Consider the following 18,283-nt stretch of genomic DNA (forward strand, 5'->3'; position numbering starts at 1 on the left):
CGCCAATGTAGACAGTGCACCAGCACTGAGAGCTGTGCTCCCAGTGCTGGTAGCTATGCCCCTTGTGGAGGTGGTTTTTTTAGAGCGCTTGGAGAGCTCTTTCCCAGCGCTGCACCACGACCACACAAGGCATGTTAAAGTGCTGCCGCGGGAAAGGATGGTGCAAGCCAGAGTGGGACTGTGGGGCTATAGACAGGCTGCTGCCATCAGAGCTGCGGAACCAGGATTGTCTAGCACACAGAGTCTCAGAGTGTGATCTGCATGCCGGTAGTCTGGTTGTGAGCAGCCCATGTTGGGAGCTACAACGGCAAAGCATTGTGAGGCACACAAGGTAAGAGGGCAGGCGGAGAAGCAGCCCTTTGCTGGCCTGGATTGCATCCCAGAATGTGACAGTGGCGTAGTCGAAGCAGGAGTTGCACACAGCTTGCTAATTTAACTGTGGTTTACTCTTTAAGCACAGTGAAATAATTTTTAGTGATTCTCAAGTGAAAAGACTGGGAACAGTTAAAGAAAGGTTACAGTTTTATTATTTTCTATTAGTTTATTTTGGGCCAGGGATATAGAACAAAGGAAAGTTTAAAGATGAGCAAGAAGCAGAAAAGGCAGGAGCAAGAAAGAGGCAGATGCTGAGCTCCCCAAGAAGCAGTTAAAAGAGCTTTTATGCACAGTGAGATCAGTCAGCAGCTGATCAGAAGATGTCAGAGCTGGTGACCATGCTGCACTGATATGCCAGGAGGCAGGATAGAGCACCTGCTCCAAACTGAGTGCCAGAAGGGGTCCCTTTTTCTCCTATACCACTTGCAGGCAACCAAGCAGATGGTTCTCCAGACAATCCAGCAGAGGTAACAGTGATGGCAAGAATTTCAGAGCTATGGAGGCTGGAGTGGAAAAGCTACTAGTGAAGGAGAGACAGATGGAGCTAGAGGCCACTTGTCTAAGTGAAGAGGCAGAGCTGAAGCAACAGAAGTTTGCTGAAGCAGAGCTGTGTAGCACACAGACGCTGAGTATGATCTGCATGCTGGCAGGTTGGTTGTGAGCAACCCAGGTTGGGACCTACAAAAGCAAAACATTGTAAGGCACTCAATGTTACAGGGCAAGTGGTGACACAACCTCTCATTGGTCTGGAGTTGCACCCCTGGACTGCGACATCCCGTGACAGTCGGTTCACAATTGGTGGAAAGACCGTATTCAAAGGTAGTTATCAATGGTTCACTGTCAAACTGGGAGGGTGTAGCTAGTGGGTCCCATGGGAGTCTGTCCTGGGTCTGGTGTTGGGTCAATATTTTCATTATTTTCTGTGATCTCACCTAGACATGCTGCTGGACATGGATGGAGATGTTTTTTATTTCTTTGATCACTGGTCCAGGACCAATTCTAGGAAGCATGTCCTGCTTTTGAAAACATTTGTGCTGATTTATCAGCAAAACACCTCCGCAACACCCTTTCCCAAAGGTTTTTAGCAGTCAGCATCTCATGGGCTTTCAGGCTTACACATTAATGTTTGGACCACTTGACAGCTTTCAGATGTCAATAAGCAGAATGATGTCATTTTAAGGTCTGATACCTTGGACACATCCAAGGCAGGAAGCAAGCTCTATACAACATTTGTTTCTAACCCTGATGATTATGAAATATCTGACCTTAAGCTAGGTCCGTTTTTTTGGACTAGCTTTATTTTATTGGCTCCGGTGAAGGCATGATGAAAGAAGGTCCCTGTATAATTTTCAGATCCTCATGGGTGAGTTTCAGCACTGCAGTCACCAGTTTGTGTGAAATTTTATGTATTGCAACATTAAGTCAAAAATGTAAGTCATGCTAATGTAGAAGAGGAATACATAAAATGTACTGAACCTTAGTGTGAGAGAGAGAGAGAGAGAGAGAGAGAGAATAATTGTGATAGGGTTTCAGGGTGCAATCCAGGCTAGTGAGGGGTTGTGTTACTTCTTACCCTATAACCCTGAGTGCCTCCCAGTACTTTGCTGCTGTAGCTGCCAAGCTGGGATGCTCACAGTGAGCAACAAGCATGCAGTTCATACCCTGAGTGTGTGTGTATATGGCTGCAGCCCTAGTCCAGAAGCTCTGACCCCAGTAGCTGCCAGCTATACACCAGTCACACTGCCTGATCTCTACCAGCCTCGGTTACTGCTTGCAGGGTGACCCCAACACACTCCCAGTCCTGAATTTCCCCCAAACCATGTTATCTTGGGCAGTTATCCTATTTATTTATTTATTTATTTACTTACTTACTTACTTCAAGGAAGGCTCCAGCCATTGAATAATGGGCTGTCGGCTGCTTGTGGCTCAGGCTGAGTTGTTGCTTGCTGAGGAGGCTGTCACTCGCCCTGTGGTAATGACTCAGGATACCCTAGGGGATGTTGTGAAGGCTTCATCTGCACTTTCATCTTGTGTTTTCATGCTCTAAATCTACATCTCGTGGTTGTGAACACTGAGCTCACCTTGTGGCTAGGTGAGAAATCAACATATCCCAGCACCGCTTTGCCCACTTCTTTGAAATGCTTCAGAAGAACAGTTCACAGTGTAACTATTTAAACCACTTAAACCCAGGTCTCTTATTTGACATTGCACTGCATGACCCAACTAGTCGCCAGACTTTCCTGTAGCTTCATGATCAAGTATGTTACATTTTATAACTTGCCAATTCTTTTTGCTGTATCATATTAATAGGTTTTATGTATTTAGACAGTATAGTTCATTTTAATTAAACAGAGAACAAGAGAATGCTGGTCAAAGACAGTGAGCAAGGATTTATACAGGAGTGTCCATGTTAAAAACACCTTGTTAGCATTTTTGAGTAGATGACCTATGAGAGCTAACTGGGGTAAAGCATAAGCATGCAGGACTTGAACTTCAATAAGGCTTTTCATTGAGTACTGAATGATATTTTTGTCCAGTTCTGCAATCACCTTTTCCTCACTTGAAACTCCCATTGAAGAGTAAGCAGACCTATGGCATTGCTGAACCCTTACCAAGTGTTAAGTGTTACTAATTTCTCCCTACTGTTACTCACACCTTCTTGTCAACTGTCTGTAATGGGCCACTCTCTTACCACTTCAGAAGTTATTTCTCCTCCCTTGGTATCCTGCTGTTAATTGATTTATCTCATTAGACTGACTTAACACTTGGTAAAGCACCCCACATGCTTTCATGTATTTATACCTGATCCTGTATCTTTTACTTCATACATCTGATGAAGTGGGCTGTAGCCCACGAAAGCTTATGCCCAAATAAATGTGTTAGTCTCTAAGGTGCCACAAGGACTCCTCGTTTTTTTTGCTGATACAGACTAACATGGCTACCACTGAAACCTGTCTCCAGATAAAGACATACTTACCTGTGGTCTTAATACCTAGAAATGAATTGGTATGCAGAATTCCATCTTTATCCATCAAGTCTAATTTAACAATAACCCTTAAACAACAAGCTCCTAAAATTCACCCCAGTCCTGCAATGATTCTACAAGGGTGGACCCCTGTGTTTGTGCTCATTGGGTGCTCATATAGGCTGTACTATATAATTTTAGACAGTAAAACCTACTACTTAACCTCCCCTGTGCCTTTTATAAGAAACAGCATCGCTCAGGGCCAGACAGTGGAGCCAGCGTGGTTCCTTGGATGGGGCTTTGGAGTGGCAGGTAGGAGGCCTAAGTTCATTTCTGCCTCTGTTGTTAACCTTCTGTGTGACTTTGGACAGATCACTTCACCTCTGTACTTGCATTTCCCCTCCCACCGTTGTCTGTGTCATCTGGTTAGGTTGTAAATTCTTCAGAGCAGGGCCTCTGTCTCCCTGTGTGTTTGTACAGCACCTAGTATAATGGGGCAACTCAAACAATAATTAGCAGAGGGGGAGGAGAGTTCAAGGAGTCCCCTCCCTCCACTTTAGACATGGGCACAGCTGCCTGGAAAGCCTTCCTTGCACCCCCTGGGTCAGTGATCAGACACTCCAGTGGGGGTGGGTAGGTGGCAAAACTGGCTGGGTGTGCTGGAAGGAGTGTGACAGTGGAAATTTTTGTAATATTTTTAATGGATCCTCAGCTTCCCTTATACTTTGCATGGCTACCTAGTGGTGGTGTATGTGGGGGGAGGAATTAAGTTTGCTCTCAGGGCAGGCTAAGAGACGTGGGTGGGTGTCACCTGCCTGTCTGGGTAGAATGAATAGAATCATTACGGGACAGCTGAAACCGACCCAGATCAACAAGGAGTCCAGAGAGACAATGCAAGCTCCAATGACTCATGGATCAACACTCTCAGCGGGGAAGCAGAGCAGCTGGAGAACAAATGACTGGAAGGTTTGAGGTGGGGGATAAGTGTTGGCTTCTGGAGGAAGCTGGATGTTCTCTCACCTTGGAACTGACTAAGGAGGTGAGACTGAGAGAGAGAGAAACACAGAGCCTGAAAGTGGAGTTTACTACGGCTTGTCTGGGGCTCTGGGCTGACCAGAATGGTCTGTGCTATGCTTTAACCTTCATTTCTCTGTGCTCACCTAAGGGCTTCCTATGCTGTGTTCCAGTTGACTAATAAACCCAACTGTTTTGAAAACATTGCTTAAGTGTCACTGTAAATGCTTGGTGAGGTGCATTAATCCCTGAAGAATGGACAAGTCTCTACCAGGGGGTCTGTCTCCGTTGGACTCGTTGAACAGAGCTCATGGTGTAAAGCAGGAGTGCTGAACCCCCACAGGTGCAGTCCCAGGAGGCGGTGGCCTAACCTGAAGAAAGAGTGAGACCCTTTAGGGTCTGACATATCGACAGGGCTCCTCCAAGAGACTGTTCCGAAGCTGGGAGAGTACCACCAATCCTGTGGGTCCATGACAGGGAGTATAGTGAATTCTTTGCCCCATAATAGTGATTAAAAGTGCTCTTTAATAGTAGTAGTATGATAGTGTGTTGCAGTCCCAGCCAGCATTGGGGCCCATTGTGCTAACCCCTGTACAAACACATAGTGAGAAACAAACACTACTCCAAGACAGAATTATCCCCATGGGAGACTGAGGCAGAGAGAGAGAGAGAGAGAAAGTGACTTGCCCAAAGTCATATAGGAAGCCGTGAACTGATCAGGACTCGCAAAGCCTAACCCAGAGTCTAAACCACATGACCATCCTTCCTTTTATTTATCCTTGTGTATGTTTTTATTTTCTCTCTCCCTCTCCCACCCTTCCTGTGTTGCTTATCTTCTTAGGGCCTGATGTAGAGTCCACTGAAATCATGGGAGTCTTCCCATGGACTTCAATGTGCCTTGACTCAGACCCTAAAGATAAAAAGCTCTTGGAGGAAGGGACTGCATCTTCCTGCATGTGGCTAGTACCTAGCACAGCTGGACAATGCCGGAATAAAAATATTAGACAGTAATACTTAGAGAGTCACAAAGGAATTGTGTGTTTGGAGGCATAAATTCATTGACATTAGAATGTTGGCAGTTTCTCAATAGAATTTTATTGGTCTGCTGGAAACTTTTCCATAGTGCTGCTCTCTGTTGCTTAGGATTTTATTTGTTTTTGGTGGATCTATCACTTAGCTAGAGCTCCAGGGTCTTTCGCGGTTCCAGCTCTTTTCATTTTGTTTGCTGGTATTTCCTTTTGTTCCTGCAAGGAATTCACTTTGGATGGTCCTTTTGCATCTTGCCACAGGCACTAATTAATAGCCGCCTCCTTTGAATTCCACTCATTGTCTGATTTGATTTATGCAGCTGTTCAGGATAATTACTATCTTTAAAGTTTTATGAATTACATTTTCTGATGTCTTCAATGTTTACTGGTTTAAAAAAAATGCATTTTCTGTTTTTACATTCAGTGTTATTTACAACCCAAATGAGAGATTAAGAATCAGTTAGGTTCAGGGCCGGCTCCAGGCACCAGCCGAGCAAGCTGGTGCTTGGGGCGGCAGATTGAACGAGGCGGCATTCCGCCCAATCCTAGGGCGGCACAGCCGCTTTTTTGTTGTTGTTGTTGTTGTTCCACTCCAGCCGCCCTGTAGGGGGTGGCGGCGTGGAGGACAGGAGCGCCCTGCAGCAAGCCCGGGAGGACAGCCCACGTCCTTCCCTCCCCGCCAACCGGAGCGGAGCCCTCCCGGCAGGCAGCAGGCGGCGCGGCGCGAGGGGCCGCGTGGCAGCGCCCCGCTGTAGCCCTGGCTGCCCCCCTTCTCTCTCTCTCCCGCCCGCTCCCTTCCCCTCCCCCCCGCTAGCCGGTCCCCCTGCACCCGCGCTCCGGCGCACAGATCACTGTTGTTGTTTTTTTTTTGCTTGGGGAGGCCAAAAAGCCAGAGCTGGCCCTGGTTAGGTTCAGGTGTTCTTTTGCTGTACTGCCATCTGTTTTGCTGTCTATGGATTCCAAGGCACACAATTGTGAATTTTGAATCAGCTACATTAATGTCATCTACATATTTCCATAAAGTGATTGAAGAAAATATATCATTTAATTTTATTTTTAATCCATACACTCCGAGATCAATAGTGGTGTGATAGATTTTACTTGCAAAAAAGGTTAATGCTCAGATAACTTACCTATAACCACATGGTTTAGAAAACACATATTTTGTTCTGTTACTTGCAAATTGCAGATCAGAAAGACTCCTCTTTATTTTTAATCAGAAAGAGACATATTAATTTTGTAGATAGAAAGCAAGGGCTTCAAATGCATCTACATTTACATTTTGATGTTGACATGAATGAGAAAGATCAGTTGCAGTTTCTAATATGAACTGAGTGCCAAAAGTTCTTAATTGTGTAAATTATTATTACAATTTTGGAGCCTGAGCCATCTCCCTTTTAAAGTCAGTGAGAGTCTTTCTGTTCACGTTCATGAGAGCTGAATGAAACCTTCAGTTTGTTGAGATACGATTTGCACAGCAGTGGAGCTATTCACATAAAATCTGCAGGATTCAGCCTTAATCTCTCATACAAATGTTATATTCTGGCTTTTGAAGAGCGTGCCTTCTTGATTTGACAAGGGCATTATATTTCTTAGTACAGCTGTATTAATTTCGGTGTTGCCTCAAATATTTGAATAGTCACTAGAGATGGGTAGAAATTGGAATTTCCATTCCACAGAAAATTCAGATGTTTTAAAATTTGGTTTTGTTCTAAATCATAACAAAAAGCTGAAATTTCCCATGGAAGAAACATTTTTTTAAAAATCAATTACCGTTGAAACATTTAATTTAGATAATGTTGAAACATTTATTATAGATAGAGTAAAAAAATCACTTTGAAAATATCAAAACTGTATAATTATAATGCATATTAAAATTTATATTTTAAAAGTCAAAATGAAATTAATCGAAACAGGAGTCAAAATGAAGTATTTCAACATTATCTAAACAAAAAGTGAAGGTTGAAAGAGTTAGCTTTGACTTTGTTCTGTTGAAAATTTTGTTGAAATTCACATGTTGCAGCAAAACATCTTGATTTCAATGCAACTGCATTTTAATGGCAGAAAATCGTTCCATCATTATTTTTTTACCATCTCTAATAGTTACAATATCTCTTTAATGTACTGTACCAAGTTGAAGCAAGTCAAATTGAAACTGTAAATAAGGCATATATTTTTAATACTGGAGGTAATTAACCATTCAAATAATTTACCAAAGGTTGTGGAGGATTCTCCATCACTGGCAATTTTAAAATTCAGATTGGATGTTTTTTTTCTAAAGGATATGCTCTATTTTGGGGAAGTTCTATGGCCTAGTGTGGAATGCAGGAAGTCAGCCTGGATGATCACAGTGGTCCTTTCTGGCCTTAGAATATACTAATTTAACTTTTTATAATCTTAATGAATAGGCTTCCCTTTTCACTAGTTAATTTGTGTGTGCTGTCTTTTTTTAGTCTTACAATAACAGACTGGCGACTCCAGGTAAATTATCTGCTTTCCAGCTGGCAGTGTATCTAAAGCTGCCTCTCACTCCCAAATACACCTGAGTAGCAGAGTTTACAGGCACTTCTTTATATTACAGAAGAAGGCATTTCAGGCGGAAGCATTGGTATCTGTTACAACTTGTGAGATTACAAAGCAGTAAGTGCTAATTAAATCTTTATTTATGTAGAGAAAAATATGCAGCTTTAAGTGCCTTCTTCGGTAATGCAACAAAGTGGATTGTAAACACTACTAAGCCAGTGTTCTCAGGAGCTATAGACAGTGATACTTAGAGATAAGATTTCAGATACCTTTGGGCTGCTCATGTGGCGTGACTAGTCTAGCCATAATTTTAGATTGAAAAACTAGAGTATTCTTCTTGCCCCGCCTCCTCTCAACACATACACTTAAATTCATCCTGGACCATCCTCTCCTGCCATTTTCTCATCTCGTTGCAGTCAGGGCCGCCCAGAGGATTCAGGGGGCCTGGGGCAAAGCGGGGGAGCTGCGGCGCTTGTACTCACCCGGCGGCAGTCCGGGTCTTCGGCGGCATTTCGGCGGCGGAGGGCCCTTCAGTCGCTCCACGTCTTCGGCAGCACTGAAGGACCTGCCGCCGAAATTCCGCCGAAGAACCGGAGCAACTGAAGGGCCCCCCACTGCCGAAGACCCGGACCGCCACCAGGCCAGGGCTCGCGGGGCCCCTGCGGGGCCCGGGTCCTGGGGCAAATTGCCCCACTTGCCCCCCCTCCTCTGGGCGGCCCTGGTTGCAGTATCTATTCTTCTGCATCCCACTCTATTGATTTCTCTTGGTGAAAGCCCCTTTATTTTGCCCCCCCCCCCCAAACAGAGGCGACATGTGGGGAGGGAGTCACGCGGGCTCACGTGCCACTTCCCACCCCCCATTTGTGCGAGCACCGAGCAGGGTTTGCTCAACCTTCTCAGGAGGGGGACTCTGTCCTTCCCACACTGCGCCTCCCCCCCAGACAGTCTTTCCCCTGTGCTCTGGATTGCTGCCTCAGCAGCTGGACGCCACCTCCTGGGTTCTAGTGCCTACCTGTACCCTGTACAGCAGTGAGTGCCCATGGGGGGCATGGCAAGGGGGTGGGGTGGGGCAGCGGGGAGAGGGGTACGGAGTGGGGGATGGGAAGAGACAGTGGCATTGGGCAAGGGGAAGGGAAGGGGTTGGAGGATGGGTCAGTGGGGAGAGGAAGGCGGAGGGGAGGGGGAAGAGAAGGGGATGCAGGAATGGGCAGGGGGAAGCAGGAACCCAGCATATGGCGTCCCCTCGGCAGCAGCAGTAGCCCCAGCAGGGAGGCGGATTCAGCAGCACCAAAGCAGCAACATCACTACAACCGCCGGTGCCAGAGTGGCCGCCAGCAGCAGCTGAAACTTCCCCATTAAGCCGGCCCATCTCCCCCAGTACCAGCAGCCCAGGTACCACTCCAGGCCGTGGGAGAGATCCAGTGAGCCAAGGGAGCTGGCTTCACCGTGCACGTGTGTGTGCATGCACGTGCTTTGCTCCCCCCCCCCCAAAATATTGCAGTCAAACTACACCTATGGTGGAGCTGTGCTGGTTTACACCAGCTGAGGAAATGGCTGAGGATCTCCCCATTTCAAGTTATTTCTTGTTATTCTCCTACCTGCATAGTCTCCTCCTCTCCCAGGTTTCCCCCCCCCCCGTACTTTGAATTTCCCTTTCTTAATTTGCTCTCTCCTTTCCCTCCTCCCTTCCCTTCTCTTTTACCCTCTTTCCAATCTACTGCTCACCTAGCCTCTGAAGGTTTTGTTATATTAATTTAGTGATCTGCTACCCATTGAGGTCGCATTTGAGCACCTGACAGCAGGGCTGGCCTTACCATGAGGCAAACTGAGGCGGCCGCCTCAGGTGCCAGACTGTGGGAGGGTGCCACTAGGACCCAGAGTGTAGAAGATTGTGTCTGCTGCTGGTGCATATGTATTCTCTCTGCTCTAGATGCACAGAGATGTTGGAGTGCTGTGCTGGAGGAAGGAGGGCACAAGAGACATAACAGGCAGGCAGGAGAAAAGGTGAGAGGGAATAACAGAAAGCAGCAGGAGCTGCAGGGAGAGAGAGGAGGAGGATCCTCTTATGTACCTCTCTAGCACCCCCAGGAGCCTGGACTGATCAACACCAGCTTCTCAGGGAGCTTCCTGTTTCCTGCTGCTTCCCTGAACCCACTTGAGGAGAACGGGCAGTCAACTGAAGTAGTAGGAGCCAGTTAGGCCCTTAAGACGCTGATATCTTCCCTCACTCAGGCCCTGCTACCAGCCTGCTTTGTCCCCTTCAATTGAGTGTTGCGAGCCACTATAGCTGGCACAGAACAGCAGTCATGAGTGAAAGAAGAAAACGCCCCTCCGGGGCAGCATTCAGAAAAAGAAAGAAATCAAAGGAAGCTTTTCTATCTAAGCAGGAAGGAGCTCTCCTGAGATACATAGACACAAATGTTCACGATGAGCCTTCCAGACCCAGTGAGGATGTGAGTGGTGAGGAGATGCCTGATCTTCCAGTTAGTCAGAGTGCAGGTGACCTGCAGCACCCATATCTCCATCTCAAATGGATGTAACCATGTACATTCCTGAAAAAAAATGTAGATCAGAGAAGAGTGTGGTGGAGGCGCAAGAAACAGCTGCTGCTGAGTTTAGTTCCGTAAGTCTAGATGATCCAGGACTGTGGACCCATTTGAGCAATACCCTGAGGGACTTCCTTGTACTGCATGGGCCACAGCAAGTGAAAAACTTCATGTTCTCCAAAGACAATGAAAATAGAAGTTTCCATCCAACACATTACTGGCGTGAAATCCCCAATGGTGACAAAGTGGAGAGGCCATGGCTTATGTACTCAAAAACCCAGAATGCTGCATAGTGTTTTTGTTGCAAACTCTTCCAGTCTGATGTTCCAGCCACATTGGGTTCTGCAGGAACAAAGGACTGGAAAAATCTGGCTAGAAATCTGGCATGCCATGAGAAGGCAGGAAATCACCAGAGAGCATTCCATAGGTGGAAAGAGCTTGAGATGAGACTAAGGTTAAAGGCCACCATAAATGATCAGCATCAAGAGAAGATTGCATCAGAGTCTCTTTACTGACAAAATGTTCTGAAAAGGCTCATTGCCATTGTGAGAATGCTTGCTACCCAAAACCTAGCACTGCATGGCACTTCAGATCAGCTGTATGTGCCAAACAATGGAAACTTCCTTAAAATTGTGGAGCTGATGGCTGAGTTTGATGCTGTACTCCAGGAACATCTAAGAAGAGTCACCACCCAAGAAATGTACACACACCAATACCTTGGAAAAACAATTCAAAATGAGATCAGACCGTTACTGGCAACAAAAGTCAAACAGAAGATCGTGGCAGATCTGAAGTCAGCAAGATATTACTCTGTTATTCTGGACTGCACACCTGACATCAGCCATATGGAACAAATGACTTTAATGGTGTGTTTTGTAACAAGAACAGAACCTAGTGAAAATGTCCCTGAAATGGTGACTGTCAGAGAGCATTTTCTAGAATTTATTGACATTGATAATACAACAGGAGCTGGTATGACAAATGTGCTTCTTAAAAAGCTGGAAGATATGGGAATTGCGATAGTGACATGAGTGGTCAGGGCTACGATAATGGTGCCAACATGAGAGGAAAGAACAGAGGAGTGCAGACATGGACCCAAGAGTTAAACCCTGGAGCTTTTTTTGTCCCATGCAGTTCTCATTCATTGAACTTGGTGAACAGTGATGCAGCATCAGCTTCTAGTGAGGCTGCAGAATTTGTTGATGTAATTCAAAGCATCTATGTATTTTTCTCTACATCAACTCATCGATGGCAAATTTTGAAGCAACATCTGGGAACATCATCTCTGACACTGAAACCACTGAGTGCCACATGATGGGAAAGTCGAGTGAAGGTGATAAAGCCTATCAAACACCAAATTGGGAAGACAGATGATGCCATAGTTGCCATTATGGAGAATAATGCTATGACAGGAACTGTTCGTGGGAGAATAGTGGCAGAGGGAAATGGAATCACCAAACATACATTACTTTAAATTTCTGTGTGGCTTAGTGTTGTGGCATGACATACTGTTTTGAAATAAATGTTGTAAGCAAGAGACTCCAAGGTGTTGACCTTGATATATCTGGAGCAATGGAACAACTGGACAAAGCAAAGTCATACCTACAGTCTTACTGGTCAGATGAGGGATTTCAAAACGTTCTGAAGAGTGCACAGAAGTTGGCAGAGGAACGTCACGCTGAAGCTATTTTCCCACCCATTCAAGAATACAAGAGTCACCGAAGAAGAAGACATTTTCATTACGAGGCATGGGATAATCCCATAAGAGACCCCAAACAGCAATTCAAAGTTGAATTCTTTAACCAGGTGCTAGATTGTGCAATACAGTCAGTTGAAGAATGTTTCATGCAGCTCAAGGAACACAGCAGTATATTTGGGATGTTGTATGATATTCCAAAACTCCTCACTATACCTGAAGAAGACCTACACCAGCAATGCAGGGCATTAGGGACAGTGTTGACACATGATGACATGCGCGATATTGATGCGAGTGATTTAGGGGATGAACTGAAAGCTCTTTCAAGATACATTTCAGCAGGATCAACTCCAAAGGCTGTTCTGGAATATATGTGCACAAATAAGATGACCACCCTCTTTCCAAATGCTTTTGTTGCTCTGCACATACTTCTAACACTTCCTGTAACAGTTGCCAGTGGAGAACGCAGCTTCTCCAAGCTGAAGTTAATAAAAACACATCTATGCTCCACAATGACACAGGAGAGGCTGGTCGGCCTTGCAACCATCTCAATAGAGCATGAGCTGGCCCAGACTGTGGACCTTGAGGAAGCAGTTCAAATCTTTGCAACCAGGAAGGCACGGAAAGCACCACTTTGATTATTCAAACAGATAAAAATGCCAGTGTTTACTGTGCAGACAAGAAAAGTTACATTTGCTGTTCAGGCGTTTGAAAGTTAAGTGTTACTTACAATTTTTGAACAAGGCAATTTAAGTTGTTAGTTCTCCTTTATTGGGGTAGGTAGCAGAGCAGTACCATGAGAGGAGTAGAACAGGAAGAAGGCAGAATTGAGACCTTTCAAAGTTTTGGCCCAAGCGAGGGGGTATTGGAGCGTCATTTGAGCTCCCTGCCTCAGGTGCCAAAATGTTGTGGGCCGGCCCTGCCTGACAATGATTAAGTGCAGTGAGATATTAAATCAAACCATCCACGAAAGACAAACAGAATAAAATAGCCCCCCTTCCATGTGTCACTGAAGCTTCAAGATGTTTGGCCAAGATGTGCTATAGAGAGGACTCTATAGTCCTATAAAGATGCCATGATGGAATGGGGATCCTACACCAAAAGCTCCCTACTTTCAGTCCTCACTCAGAAGAATCTAGGGACTGTCAGCAAAAGTGCCCCAGATGTTGTAGTGATTGAATAGGAAAAAGAGGTATGTTCTAAGGTAACGGATTCCCAGATTAGGCCCAGGTCAGAACCAATGCAATGAATTGAAATGGGAAACTTATGTGGTTCACAGGGCACTATTGTGCTCATGCCAATGCACTCCCATCAGCAGATAGATAAGCATGTTCTGTTGTAGCTGAAATTTCCAAGCAAATTGCAAGGGCTGAAGTAGTTAGAAGTGTTGTGGTGAAGTCTGCATCCTGGAGCAAAGGCTGTGCTCACACAGCTCAGCGCAGATATCGAAAGCAGTAGTAGCTACTGTGTTACCTGAGAATCCAAGAGCAGGGAGGTGTCCAAAATTACGCCTAGACTGTGACTACTTCTTGGCATGGGCTGGGCTCATTCCACCAGTAAATAGAGCAGTTACAACCTTTGTCAATTCCTGCCCCCTTTCAATCGACACCCCCATATTTACTTTTTCTTTTTCAGCTCAATCTCCTCTAGAAAGCTATCAGAGCAGGCATTAGAAAAGCAAAGAAACTGCTTCATTCAGGTGTGATGGAAAAGAGATGTAGAGCTGAGTGTTCGCTAGATACTGATGTTTTCAAAAAACATTCCCCCATGTCTCCCCTGTGCCTTGCTCTTTGTGTCTCACTGCCTCTTTCACCCAGAGGTGCCTGGAAGGATAGGAGCTGCTGCTGGAGGACAGAGGATGTTATGAGTGGAACGGCTTTTCCATTTTTAATTTCTGTAGTAGAAATTTTCACTCTGTGGTTACTTTATAGAGCACTTGATGATAATCCAGGTAGAGCTGGCAGGTCGCAAGATGCTGACTTTCCTCCTTGTTTCAATATGTGAAATAAAATATTATTGGCAATGTGTAACATAGGTTCAGCTGCTTGCTGAGGCACCAATCAAAGTACTTAAGCATATGCTTAACTTTAGGAACTGAATGGGACTGCTAATGTGTTTAACATTAAGTTGGTGTTTAAGAGCTTTGCCTGATCAGACTTGAGGATTGTGAACCACGTTTATAGAATTTCCGGTCTGTAGTTGCAGCGGAATGTCTCTAGATTCTTCTCTCATCCTCTCAGACATTCCCCTGCTTCCCCAACATCACTCCAAATCCCAGACAGACATTTAGAAACTACTTGTAGTCTTTTGAAAATGTGCAGCATCAACTAGTGAGCTAAGAAGGGTACTCTGGTGGAAAAGATAGATATAATTTAGGTGAACAGAATGGCCAGATGCATGAAAAGCTCGGAGCTATTTACTGTTTATGTATGTTTGGTTGCTTGTGCCAGAATGCTCAGCTGTTACACCTCCAAACAGAACACACATGTACAGAGCATACTTTACTAGTCACGTAAGGCTGCTAATTTTGACACCTGTATAATAAATCTGTTGGCTAGATGCAAACCTGTGGGCTGTGAAGGACTTTAGAAAAATAAGCAGAGAGGTGACAGTTCTTGTAAGAACTTTGATTCAAAAGGCAATAATTACAAAAAAATGTAGAAACTGAGCTAAAAATATTTAAAAGGAACAAATACAGAAAAAAAAGAGAGGTCAACAGTTAGTCAGCTGAGAATGCATTACTGGAGAAAAGCAACTCCTTGCAAAGTGAACTTTGACATTTAAGACCATGCTTCTGGACGTCTGTAATAGTTATCATCCAGTCACTAAGTGTTTACAGTCGACTCCTTACAAATTTAAAACTTCATTCCAGAATCAACTCCTTTTTTCATTTTTTGACAACTCATGAGTACATTGTGTTAAGCATATTAATATTTCAGAAACAGTTTTGGTCATGGTATCCCATTTTTTTTATACTTGATACATTCCAGAATCAACTCCTTTTTTCATTTTTTGACAACTCATGAGTACATTGTGTTAAGCATATTAATATTTCAGAAACTGTTTTGGTCATGGTATCCCATTTATTTTATACTTGATACATTAGAAAATCCGCAAACCTTTGAGCATTGTTTGTTAGTGCTATGAGGGTAGCTCAGGGGAAATTATCTAGAATGGAATTTAGAGGAATACTTCACCAAGAACGTAGGATATAGTAATTTGATCAAATTTTGCCCTCTCACAAACCTCCCTGTGAACTGTGTACACATAACAAATAGCGTATGTATGTTTGTAGAACCATTGGTAGGTACAGTAATTTGTCTTTGGGACCTCCGCCCCAAATGATCTGCACCATTATTCTGTATGTAAAAAAATTCCTAGAGAACCATTGATTCCAGAATGACTGTCTCTTGACAAGAAGAGATTACATGGCTGGGAGAGGTGTGGCTTTGGGCATTTCAGCTGTGGAGTTGTTCAAAGAAACTTTGCAAACAGATTTTTGTATAATGGGGTAAAATGTATTCTTTTACTTTCTTTGTACTGAAAAATGGCTAGTTTGACCAAATAAACTGTAAAAGGGGGGTTTCAAAATTTTGGTTTTGTTCAAAGTTTGAACAAAACCTTTTTCTTTTCTTTTTTTTTAGTTTATTTGTTCAAACTAGGCTTTTTTCAGCACAAGGAGTAAAAGAATACAATCACAATTGGGATAATACCAAACCATTCAAATTTCAGCCCCAAAGTTGAAAGCCCCAAGGCTATGAGTAACTAAAAATGAGGTTACAAAGAAAACCACTCCGCAGCCTTAAATACAGCAGGTCTTCCTGCACCTGCGATCTTAAGCATTTCTTGTGAGATGTATGTTTGTGTTAAACATTTCCCATTAATCCCTTTTCTACTTTAAATATAGAAAGGGCGGACTAGAAATACACCCTGTAAAACACTGCTCAGAAGGGGATCAACAGATATTTTAGATGCTTATGTAAAATTATCTTATTTAGTCATTAAGCAAAACTTTATTTTTTAAATTAGAATGATATGGGAGGTCAACGGAGCCTAATAAACAAGTGGACAACTTTCCTGAAAGCAAGACTGGTGTGCTCAATACCTGGCCCTGAGGGAGCAGACACACACTTTGATGAGCTACGTAAGTTGAACTGATCTTTACTATTTTGTTCTGTAATCTGCTCTGTGTTTTGGATTTTCAGAAACTCAGGACAGTGTTTTGATCTCACTCACACCAGTTTTATACTGTGGGCAACTCCATTGACTTTACTCCTGGTATACAGCTGGTGTAAATGTGATCAGAATTATGCCCTGTTATTTTTACTCGGCTTTTCCCATTTGGGGAGAAGTTCAGCTGATTCCAGGTGGAATACAGCAGATGGCAGACATCAAAACTTCAGCACAATTCACAGGACAGAAAATTCAGATGTAAGGATTAATGTTATGTTTACAAAGCTCCAAATGATAGGGTGGTAAATATGAAAATGTTTATAGGCTGTTTAATAAAAAGAAACTTTTCCCATTACAGAAGATATATTCTTACTTTCCACAAGAGATGAGAGAAACCCTCTAGTATATGGAGTCTTCACTACTACAAGGTATGTGTAGGGTCACATTTGCCCCTGGAATCCAATCCTGAAGGCCTCACAGGCAAAAACCTCTTAAAGTCAAAGGGAGCTTGCCAGAATAAGACCTGCAGGACTGACCTCTATTCCCCTAGGCCAATATTTTCCAAAATGTGTGCCTAAAGTTATGCTTCATAGTCCTTATGTAGGCATCTAAATACGTGCCTGGTTTAAAAAAGAGTCGGTTGAGAAACAGGTGAATTTTTCACAAAAATCTTCAAGATGTTGCATTTCAAAATTAAAAAAAAAAATTGACTAGCTTTACAGAGTACCCAACAGCTCCTACTGAAATAAATTCATTCTCCTCTGCTGCCAGACCCTGATTATCTTGTAAAAAGCAACAGAGTCCTGTGGCACCTTTAAGACTAACAGATGTATTGGAGCATAAGCTTTCGTGGGTGAATGCCCACTTCGTCGGATGCATCAGGACTCTCTGTTGCTTTTTACAGATCCAGACTAACACGGCTACCCCTCTGATACTTGATTACCTTGTGAGATCAAACAATATCACATGTCAAGGTGATACATCTGTAGGTCACTTTTTGCAATAAAGCACTTTAGAGTAACACATCAGCATAATAGGTGGGGCTGGTAATAAGGAGGGGAGTGGGGCTGGAAGATTAATTAATGTTGGTGTAGTACTCAGATATTATAGTGATGAACATCATAGAACATCCAATGAGGAAATTAATAATTCTGTTTTCAGAGCATGGTTTGAATAGTGTGCAGTAAATGGGGTCACACATTGAACAATAAGGTTACAACAAGATATTGAATAACTGCTGATTAAGTGAGCGCCCTGCATCCTGTGAACTGAATGAGGCAGAAGTCCTGTGGATAAAATAGTGTGTGATCATGTAATTAGAGACAGCATCATAATGTATACACACAAGGGGGCGAGTTAAGTTTGCACTGGCAATTTTACCTCTGGCATCCTAACTTTTGAGTATTTGACTCCCCATCTTAATAATGTTCAATGTAGTTTTTGTGTGTCATGTAATCTACCTGCTGCAGATGGAATGGAACGTAGTCATTCTAGATATAATTTCTGTATCAGTTTGTAGTAGTCTTTATTATTGATTTGTATTACAGCAGCACATAAATGCCCTGACCAAGATTAGGGTGCCTTTGGGCTAGACGCAGAGCATTCACATAGTAAGCGAGTCCTCATCCTGAAGAGTTGATAATCTAAATAGACCAACCAAAGGGGGAGGTGTCAAGGCTGGAGAGTGACACAGAGAAATTACTTGACTTGTCCCAGGTCACACAGTTGATTAGTGGCAGAGCCAGGAGTAGAACTGAGGTCCCTGGGGTCTCAGTGCAGTGTGCAAAGGATGAAAGAGACAGTAAATGTCAACTATAAGAACAGTATGAATTAATATAATCAGCGGTGGCTCCAGGCACCAGAGCTCCAAGAGCGTGCCTGGGCGGCAAGCCACGGGGGGCGCCCTACCGGTCCCTGCGAGGGCGGCAGTCAGGCAGCTTTCGGCGGCTTGCCCGCGGGAGGT

At 44.0% G+C, this 18,283-nt stretch overlaps 1 protein-coding gene across 1 annotated transcript in view; it reads left to right on the forward strand.

Moving 5' to 3' along the window:
* LOC135895122 (semaphorin-3D-like) overlaps window positions 1-18,283 on the forward strand; it is a 179,616-nt gene that overhangs the window by 118,956 nt on the left and 42,377 nt on the right. The window contains exons 10-11 of the mRNA XM_065423193.1: window positions 16,177-16,291; window positions 16,679-16,748. Of these exons, the coding sequence (XP_065279265.1) occupies window positions 16,177-16,291; window positions 16,679-16,748 (185 nt within the window). The remainder of the gene's footprint in view (window positions 1-16,176; window positions 16,292-16,678; window positions 16,749-18,283) is intronic.

This window comes from Emys orbicularis, chromosome 1 (assembly GCF_028017835.1).
Source record: "Emys orbicularis isolate rEmyOrb1 chromosome 1, rEmyOrb1.hap1, whole genome shotgun sequence".
Classification (NCBI taxonomy): domain Eukaryota; kingdom Metazoa; phylum Chordata; order Testudines; family Emydidae; genus Emys; species Emys orbicularis.